General features: G+C 41.7%; 1 protein-coding gene across 1 annotated transcript; it reads left to right on the top strand.

Annotated features, from left to right (window-relative positions):
- Positions 1-987: 987 nt before the first annotated feature.
- LOC117483853 (protein NLRC3-like) lies at positions 988-10,510 on the top strand (the record flags this gene model as incomplete). The annotated part of the gene is made up of 4 exons (XM_034132184.1): positions 988-2,741; positions 8,517-8,690; positions 9,095-9,154; positions 10,507-10,510. Coding segments are annotated over 4 exons (1,992 nt in total), but the record flags the coding sequence as incomplete, so codon positions are not given.
- Between the last annotated feature and the right edge of the window lie 123 nt (positions 10,511-10,633).

Genomic DNA, 10,633 nt, shown 5'->3' with positions numbered 1-10,633 from the left:
TAAACTGTTCTTTAATAATATCATGTGTGCAGTATAGCACAGAACAAAGGCAGCAGAGTACAGCAAGCTAACATTATTTGAGGATATTTCAATATGCATTTATAGCATCATTGTATCAGTGGCATCAAAAGGTTTTAAATGGCAAAGATATTGATAAATATTCACTAAAAACTAAATATATCTTCCAATACATTATTGACTACTTGGGCATGTTTATGATATGTATTTTAAAGATGTTATTAATGATAGTGATAACCTGGTGAGCTGGTTGTGTTTAGCATTAGCAGATATAACAGAGCTTTGTGTGATTACATGTAGAGTCAATGCAAAGACCCAGATCCGTACCTGGAGACACCAAGAAAGTGAAGAGGTGAAATTCATGTCACCTGCGTATTCGTGCAGCGTGACACATTTCATCTTGAGAGTGACGTTTGTGACGCTCTGCCCATTGGTGAGAATCAGCTCCACTAATGTGAAGTGCTGTAAAGGATGTGTTCATCTCCACAGAGGGAAGAGGAAGAGTGGTGTTCCTGTGGAGGAGCAGCTGTCCAGCTGTGCTCTGTGTCAGGACGTCCTGAAGGATCCAGTCTCTACCAGCTGTGGACACTGGTTCTGCAGACAGTGCATCACCTCATACTGGGAGCAGAGACCTCCATCAGGAGACCCCTCCTGTCCCCAGTGTGGAAAAAGATCCAGAACCAGAGCTGGACTGCAGACAGCCAGTCAGACCAGCTCTGTACGAGGTAAGAGGCCGAACTCATGCAGCGTCTTATTCCTCTTCCTGGTTCATTTGTTTTTGAACAGGTATACTGTTGTAGAGCATAGACAGTAAGCTGTTTATAAAACATTTAAACTCAGTCTGTTTGTTGTTGTTTTATTGTTATAATTAGATTCTCAGAGCATTTCCCTCATTCTCTCATGTTTCCTTCTCTTCCAGCAGATAGTGGTCTGCAGGAGGTTTTAGATGAACATAGGCTCAGTGTGAGGAGGAGATGTGAACGTGTGACTGAAGGAACTGATCAAAGTGAAACCCTCCTCAACAGGATCTTCACTGAGCTCTACATCACACAAGGCCAGAGTGAAGAGGTTAATACCCAACATGAGGTGAGGCAGCTGGAGGCAGCTTCCAAGAAGAAGCCCCTCCATGACACTCCAATCAAGTGCCAGGACATCTTTAAAGCCTTACCTGACCAACAGACTCTCATCAGAGCGGTCCTGACCAACGGAGTCGCTGGAGTTGGAAAAACCTTCTCAGTGCAGAAGTTCACTCTGGACTGGGCCGAGGGTTTGGGAAACCAAGATATCAGTCTGGTGATCCCGCTCTCCTTCAGGGAGCTGAACCTGATCAAAGGTGAGCAGTACAGTCTTCTCAGGCTGCTCCATGTTTTCCATCCAACCTTACAGAAGGTCACAGCAGAGCAGCTGGCTGTCTGCAAAGTGCTGCTCATCTTTGACGGCCTGGATGAAAGCAGACTTTCTCTGGACTTCAGAAACAATGAGGTTGTGTCTGATGTCTCACAGCAGTCCTCAGTCAACGTGCTGCTGACAAACCTCATCAGGGGGAAGCTGCTTCCCTCGGCTCTCGTCTGGATAACTTCCAGACCTGCAGCAGCCAATCAGATCCCTCCTGAGTGTGTGGACAGGGTAACAGAAGTACGAGGCTTCACTGACGCCCAGAAGGAGGAGTACTTCAGGAGGAGATGGAGTGATGAAGACCTGTCCAGCAGAATCATCTCTCACATCAAGAGCTCCAGGAGCCTCCACATCATGTGTCTGATCCCAGTCTTCTGCTGGATCACTGCTGCAGTTCTGGACCACATGTTGACTACAGACCAGAGAGGAGAGCTGCCCCAGACCCTCACTGACATGTACTCACACTTCCTGCTGGTCCAGACCAAGAGGAAGAAGCAGAAGTATGAAGAGGGACATGAGACGAGTCCACAGCAGCTGACGGAGGCTGACAGGAAGGTTCTTCTGAAGCTGGGGAGGCTGGCGTTTGAACATCTGGAGAAAGGAGACATCATGTTCTACCAAGAAGACCTGCAGCGCTGTGGTCTTGATGTCACCGAGGCCTTGGTGCACTCAGGAGTTTGTACAGAGATCTTTAAAAGAGAGAGTGTGATCTTCAAGAAAACAGTCTACTGCTTTGTTCATCTGAGCATTCAGGAGTTTCTGGCTGCAGTCTACATGTTGCACTGTTACACCAACAGAGACACAGAGGTACTGAAGGACTTCCTGCAGAGAGACTTTAACAACAGCAGAGATCAGGATTACCCATCCCTGCCTGTCTTCCTGAAGAGAGCCATGAAGATATCCCTCAGAAGTGAAAATGGCCACCTGGACCTGTTTGTCCGCTTTCTCCACGGCCTCTCTCTGGAGTCCAACCAGAGACTCTTAGGAGGCCTGCTGGGTCGCACAGACAACAGACCAGAAACCATCCAGAGAGCCATCAGCAACCTGAAGGAGATGAGAAGTGAGGAAATCTCTCCTGACAGGATGATCAACATCTTCCACTGTCTGACAGAGATGAAGGACCACTCAGTACATCAGGAGATCACAGAGTTCCTGAAGTCAGAGAACAGATCAGAGCAGGAACTCTCTGAGATCCACTTCTCTGCTCTGGCCTACATGCTGCAGATGTCAGAGGAGGTTCTGGATGAGTTGGACCTGGATCAGTACAACACATCATTGGAGGGACGACGGAGACTGCTTCCAGCTGTGAGGAACTGCAGGAAGTTCAGGTAAGTCCAGATATGATTAACTTTATAAACTAATGTGGATCAGGAGTTTAATTATTCAAATAAACACTATAACATTTCTACTGTTTAAATACTGAGAAAATAACACCAACACCGTTCTTCTATTTATTTATAATAATTTGTTAAACTGAACCGTTTCTCTCTTCATATTGAGTGATGGAGGCGACATGTCAAACACATGAAGGACTTTAGAGGTTTCTCAGCATGTCATCACACCACACAGCAGGACTTACAGTTATCAGAGAAACATGTTATTATTACTTTCTAGTAGTTTCTTTATTATTAAACATGTTTTTATCACAATGTGTTAGAGTTTAAAATCAGATCTATATCATTTCCCACCAATAACAGAGTTATGTCTTAATGCTGATATACTGGGAACATCTGATGGTATCAAGTTGAACATATTGAAACTTTATTGGTTTGTTAATTGTGTTTGTGTGCGCAATAAATGTTCAGATGCTCAGAGAAGCCAAAACATCCTTCATCCATCATTCACATCCACATATTAACTAACATTTAAATATGTACATCTCTAATATTGTCAAGTGATTCATTTAATTTCTGTTTCTTTTGGTAACAGTCAGTGACAGCAGGAGCACAGACATGTGATCAGATCACACTGACAACTCATTACACTCTATTATCATATATTATTATATATTATATTAAATGCACTACAGATGGAGCATCTTATTTCAGACTCCAGCATACAGCTTCCTGCCTACTACCAGCCAGTTACCTGCCTAAGACCTGCCAAAGACCAGTATCTGGGAATGTTAAGCCCTCCCACTATTTTCCAAGAGGGCATTGCCAGATTTTCAATTTCAGGATTTAACCAGGAGATGGCGCTATATATTAAATAACTATGGCCAAACTAAGACTTAGTTTTTCACAAGAGAAAATGCAGATATTATATAAAAAACTAAAGTTAAAATCTTGTTTTTAATGCCCCAAGAGCAATAAAAACACTTGTTAAAAAAATCCTGAGTGAGGCTTTCATAAATTGCATTTAGCTGACGCTTTTATCCAAAGCGACTTACTATTTAAGAAATGATAAATGATTATTCATAACAAATATGAGTGATGTGTGATTATTATTCATGCTATATACTGATATAGGGCTAAGAAAGCAATCAATCCTGCAAATGAACCCTTAGTTGTTCAATATATTTATTCAGACAATGTGAGTAGAAATACAGAAATTCTGCTCCCACCTAAGGCCAACGTTGCAATATTACAACATTTCCCTAAAAACTTACCAAAACGTAAACATTTTTAAAACTCTTTCATTTCTGCTCCAGAGGCCAGGGGTTAAATTGGGATTTGATATGTGGGGGGGCTCTGTTAGAAGGTGCGACGGGGGAGGGGGGAGAGAGTTAGACGCTCGTGAATTGTCAACGTTGACATCAGAGCATCGTCCTATGGGCTTAGCCCCGGACAGGTACAACAGGTATTCACTCAGAGGGGGTACTAAATGCCACCCATTTAAATGTAGGCAAACAAAATCAACATACAGTAGGGGAGTGGGGGATGGTGAACGGTATGGTCAATGTTTGTAAACACAATCCCCAGGATGTGTCCTTATCAAACCAAAATAGAAAATGCAGATATTACACTCAGACATTGGAAAAGTCTATGTTGAAAAGCCTCAGTCATGTTCAGCTATGTTACTATTTATAATGTTATTGTTGTTACAACAGAAGATGTTTTTCTTTATATTGAAGTTAAATGCATCAATCTGGTGCACTTTGAGGTCAAAATTAAGAGATTTATGGATACCGCTGGAAAAAGCTGTGTGTGAAAGTTTAAATCTTCCTTATTGAGCTTTAAAACAAATGAATAACGACTATATATAATAATAAAATAAACACCGGCTGTTGTTATGCCTGCTGTAACGTTAAATTACTCCGTTCTCCGCTTAAGTAATTATGCCGTTACAAGCTTCATAGTTGTATTTATCATCTAAATTTGCCGAAACAAGTTTAATATTCTGAAAGCCAAGACTTTGTTTATTTGAAATCAGATGAAAACAAACTGTAACGGACCCTGCCGTGTTATCTTGATATTTCCGGCACAGACCCTTTCATACCGGCAATGCGCGATAGAAACAACAGGAACTGCGACAGCATAAATATGCGAACACAAACCTACAGACTGCTGGAGAAGAGATATCACAGGGGTGGGGTTGGGACACACACATTCCGATGGCCAATTAGTTTTAAACAAAGAGTATAGCCTACTCAACATAGGGGGGTGGGGGCTAGTGAACGGTATGGTCAATGTTTGTAAACCCTGTGACATTTTGACTTTATTTGATCATTTCAGTTAAAAACTAATTTAGTAATTTACAGGAAAGGAGTGCACGCTACTAAAGAGACACGCTACCATGGAAACCAAACAATGGTGTTGCTGTATTGAAGTCCGAGTGGAAACAGTCATATTTGGAGCGTTATGTTAGAATGAAACAGCCAGAGGCCTGTACTACGAAGCCGGATTTTCGCTTAGCCGGCTGACTTCAGGGAAAACTCGGGCTTTCCGGTCCTACGACGCTGGTTCTCTTTTTAGCGGGCTAGATCTCCATGGTAACTTATGCTGAGCGGCTAACCTCCTCGGGAGGAGGTTAGGTTGCAGGCTAAGAGATCAACTCAGTGAAAGCACCGCCTGCTGACCAATCAGAGCTCCGTGTGCGGAGTTTAAAGCTATCAAGTCATATTACAGGCAGTGGCGGCTCCAGAGTATTTTTGTTGGGTAATCTATGGTACGGCTAACCCATACAGTGGTGGGGCTCAAGTCAGTATTTGCAATGTAATTACATACACGCTATATCGCCCCCCTTGACAGTGAAACGCCACGCGTGAGGTTTAGATTATTTCCCTGTCTCAATCCAAATTGAACTGTATGAAATTATAAAAAGACATATTTGTCTTGTAGTAAATAAACAGGGCGACCTGGAGCCATTCCTGCAATTTCCCCACAGGTGAAAGAGTTGACCTGCTGAAAACCCAACCCCTGCAGGGGGGTCTGGGGGGATTCTCCCACAGGAGATTTTTTGAAATACTAACATAAAATACACATTCTGGTACTCTCTTGAGAAGAAAAATAAATAAATCTATTACTACACATTTAAAAAAATGAATGCCATTTTTGTTTTGTGTTACTTTGTTCTGAAAGCTGAACCTGCTGCTCCTCACAGAGAGAAGAGGGAAGAGGCTGTGTGAATTACTTTACATTGTGGATAAGGGTTGATAGCCCCCATTGTTCTGTGTGTCAAAATGAAAGACAGCCCACACACCTATCAATCATCAAACCGTGGGGTCTTATTTCATTACGTGTTGATTTCTATCAACACGTAATGTTGTATCGATGTAGCCAGATGTACTACAGCAAAAGTATTCTCCGTCGGGACTTCCTGCAACAACACCACGCCGTTATCGTGATTCTGAGTGGCCAGAAGACATTATCAAAGATGTTTTATTGAGAAGACGATCACTACGGGACAAAAGTTTTCAAAACCGTTTCTAGTCTTCGGTATTTCCAGACAAGTGGCTACTGAAATCAATCTTACTAACTGCTGTCTGTGCAATTTACTCCGCGCGAGTTGGCGGACTTTATTTTGCTTACTTTAACATCATTTTTCATGGTGGGGCTAAGGTGGGGCTAAGTCATTTCTTGGTATGGCTGTAGCCTACCCCAGCCATACCCTGGCGCCGCCACTGATTACAGGATAGAGGAAATACAGAAAAACTGCCGTTGCAGGAAAGACGGCCGGCAAAAATCACCGACTGTGTGAACGTGAACATTAATAGAATATCCCCTCCCATCTTCAGAGCAATCTGACTATTATAACATTAGCGTTAAGAAAGCTTACTTAAATATCTGCCACAACATAAGTAACCGGATCAGAGTAACATTAAGTACAGTCTGCGGCACTGTGAGTGCAGACGTCGATGTGTCCCATTATCATTCATATCATATCACATCATAATGTATCATAATATTTCCTTATCTGAGTCAGCTGAGCCGTATCTGGCCGTGCAACACTCACAGTGTCACATACTGTATGCAGAAGTATTATTTTAAGCAACACATTAAGTTGACGAAACACTCGAGGCAAATGTAATTAAAGTCAGATCCACTCGTGTCTTATACGGGGCAGTGATTTCATAAACCTGTTAATGTATGCATTCAAACGCTTTTTCTTTTACCAACTGTATTCACCTTGCAGGTGCAGCTATGTGGCTTTTATCCTGGATAAAGTGTTTAAGTCATGGATGTTTAAAGTTTAACTTCTTCATATTTGACTAATATTAAAGTTCACTTTTCATTCAGGAAGTATGACGCTGCGCTGTCAGTATGCTTGTCCATGTTTGAGATTGGTCGAATGCTCCAAATACCACCCCTTTCATGTGAACGCGCACCTAAAAAGTGTTACTTCACTAACTGTAAGCTTGTCACTCAGAGTAACCTACAGTTAACTTAACTGTTGGAAAATAAAGATCAGGGGGGGGAGAGAGCTGTGGGTGATGGGCCATTAGGTGTGTGAACACACAGCTGAGAGCTGCCGTTTCATTCTGACTGTTTAAAAAACGGGAACAACGGACTATTTTTCTTGGCGGATGCATGTCAATTTAAATCAATACATACAACTATTTTTTAAATCAATAAAAACATTTTCTAAATCCATAAAAGCATTTCAATTAATATTGGGAGTCATGTCGTTACTTTGTTGAGAATGTGGCCATGTAATAAGCGGGATAATTTGCAGCGACTTGGTCATTATGGGGAAAAATAACACCCAGGGATCAAGATCCCTCCGCTATGCGGATCTTGATCTGCCTGACAAGGCTCCATTAAAATATAAATATTTTTAGTGAATTACTGAGTTTAGGCACGTTAATAACATTTTAATGAAGTTGAATACAGTATATTCATATTTGTCAGTGATTTCATGTCAATTCGGCGAACATAAACATAAATGATCGTGGTGAAGATGATGATTAAATTAGGATTAAAAATCGAGAGCCGGCTGCATTTCCTCTCGTTCGTTTTTTTCGACTAAACAACATTATTTTGTTAAATAACAACATGGTGATGTTTTGTAAATGATTACATGTCTTATTTAGCACAGACTATGATCCTATCCGTGACATATGGATCTTAACAAAGATCCGCTATACATTAGTACCAGACATACTGTACATTGTGGTGATTGACATTATTCACCCACGGATCTATGGGTTGGGGTATTGTTCCGCACGGACATTTTAGTGAACCAGACCAGCTGTTTCCGCCGGTCTTCGCTTCCCGGGCATGAAGTTGTTTACATGTGTGTTCAGATGCTAAATAAAAGTTTAGCTTGTACTTTTGATACCCCGCCTCCGACTCCCGTCTCTCGGCACCACAACATCCAGTTTACTGTATCGAAGTTGATTTCACATGAGCTCCAGTGTGGAACCCCACTGCACCCCCTGGTGGATCAATGATCCATTGCAGCTGGCTTCACAATAATTACATTTATTTATCACGGGGGCGGTATCAAGTCAGACTGGGGGCCGGCTCTTCATCACGGGCCGATCACGGACCAATCACGGACCAATCACGACCCTCACGTTTCAAACTGTCCAAAATAAGACGCTCCATCTGTAACTGCAAATGTCTATCAGAACATGTCAAATATTTTTTCATCAAATGCTTGATGTTAATATAATGTTTCCTCTTTTTTTAACACATGTTGTAATATATGTTTTATTATAGACTTGCTTTCTGTGGACTCTCAGAGAGTCACTATGAAGTCGTGGCCTCAGCTCTGAAGTCTGACCCCTCCCATCTGAGAGATCTGGACCTGAGTAGGAACCCTCTGGATTATTTAGGAGTGGAGCTGCTGATTTCTGGACTAAAGAGTCCAAACTGCAGACTGGAGGCTCTCCGGTCAGTTCACTGACTGCAGTTCATATTGATCTGTTTGTGTTTATGATTTTCTGAATTTTAACAAATACAATGTTATTGTTATTCTTTCCATTTTTGCTAATGACTGAATATTGATCAGAGTAACAGAGAGAAGGTGAATGTGTGAGGGAGAGTGTTTGAGCTTCCACAGACTCACTCTGTGCTCCATGAGTCAGTGGAGATGCTGTCAGTACTGATGAGCTGTGAGGAAGATGAAGGAGTTGTTAAACATCTGATCAAAGTTAAAGTTCCAGATTATCAGTGGATTGTTTCTGCATCATCTCTGACATTAAAACCCTGTTTCACTCTGAACAGATTATTAAACCTGGAGTTATTTCAAACGGGAACATTGTTTTCTAAAGTTACATCATGTTTTCTTTATTCAGTCTGTGGAGCTGCAGTTTGTCAGACATCGACTGTTCTGCTCTGATCTCAGCTCTGAAGTCCAACATCCATCTGATATATCTGGACCTGAGTGACAACTTTCTGCAGGATTCAGGAGTGGGGCTGCTGAGAGATCTTCTGGAGAGTCCAGACTGCAGACTGCAGACTCTCAGGTCAGTTCACTGACTCTCTGTTACTGCTCGAGATCTCACATGTTCACTTTGGAATTTAACCTCATTTATATTCATTAATAACTTACATCCATAAAGTTGTAAATGTCCTTTTATTCATATTTCATTTTTAAGAGTAAGAAGAAAGAACTGCAGACATACATGTTGAGTGTTTCTTAAAGTAACTGTAATAGATGTTGGTTGTAAAAAGTAAATCTATGTATTTAATATTTAGTAAACAATGACGTCTGAATAAAGGTCATCTGAAGTCATTTTAGTTTTATATTGTGGTGGGAATTTATTCATCAAATGTGGAGAGAGAATCAAAGCATTCAGCTGTCTTTGTGGTATTTTATTTCTTGAAGAAAGTTCAGTCAGTCACACAGAGAGCATACAGTCTGCAGAGAGGAAGAGGAAGAGTAGAGTTTGGGTTGCATATTTAAACACAGAGAGAGGAGAAAGGGAGGGGGGAAGCTTGGTGATGATGAAGGAGCATTCTGGGAGTTAGGGAGGCCGTATCAGGAAGTTCTCAGTTCACCTGAGGTGAAGGTCATACTGTTGGTGCACATAGAGAGTCACTAACAACACTGCAACACATCTTCTTCATAAGGACTTTCCCCAAGCTTAGCTAAGAAGAGTGAGAAGTAGTAAATATAGATAAACATTAGCAAATAAGAATCACACAATGATATTATTAAAGTAAGTAAGTGAGTATAATTGTTGTTGTTGTTGAGTAACATCTGATTGGATTAAACAGATTTTTATCCTCATCATGTTTTCTTTATTCAGACTGGAGCGCTGCTGTTTGTCAGAGATCAGCTGTTCTGCTCTGGCCTCAGCTCTGAAGTCCAACATCCATCTGAGAGAGCTGGACCTGATTCACAACGATCTGCAGGATTCAGGAGTGGAGCTGCTGAGAGATCTTCTGGAGAGGCCAGACTGCAGACTGGAGACCCTCAGGTCAGTAAGGGGTCTCTGCTGGTTCAGCAGTATTGTATGAAACACAGGGAGGTGTTTCTCTCACTGGGGAATCACAACAGATCAGTGATGTTACCCACTGACTGCAGGCTCTTTCATTCTTCCATCAACTATAGAAGGCCAGCTGAAAATGCAAAGCCACATTTAGTAAGTAATCAACTTTCCACCAGACATATGGGATTTGACAGAAGAGTGGAAAAGGTAGTCTGTTTTTGATGGGATGTTTTTAGCTCCTTGACTAATGACTGTTACTTCCTGTAATGCAGCTGAGAGCTGTGGCAGTCAGTCGTAGTGTTTGCAGAGAAGATATGATGGGATGTAAAGCATGAGATCAGTCAGGACTCTGAAGCTGACTCAAAGAACAAACACTTATTTTAAACTGGATCCATAACT

The sequence above is a fragment of the Trematomus bernacchii genome, unplaced genomic scaffold, assembly GCF_902827165.1.
Source record: "Trematomus bernacchii unplaced genomic scaffold, fTreBer1.1, whole genome shotgun sequence".
Taxonomy (NCBI): domain Eukaryota; kingdom Metazoa; phylum Chordata; class Actinopteri; order Perciformes; family Nototheniidae; genus Trematomus; species Trematomus bernacchii.
The sequence above is the reverse complement of the archived record's forward strand: the minus strand, read 5'-3'. Positions and strand labels throughout refer to the sequence as shown.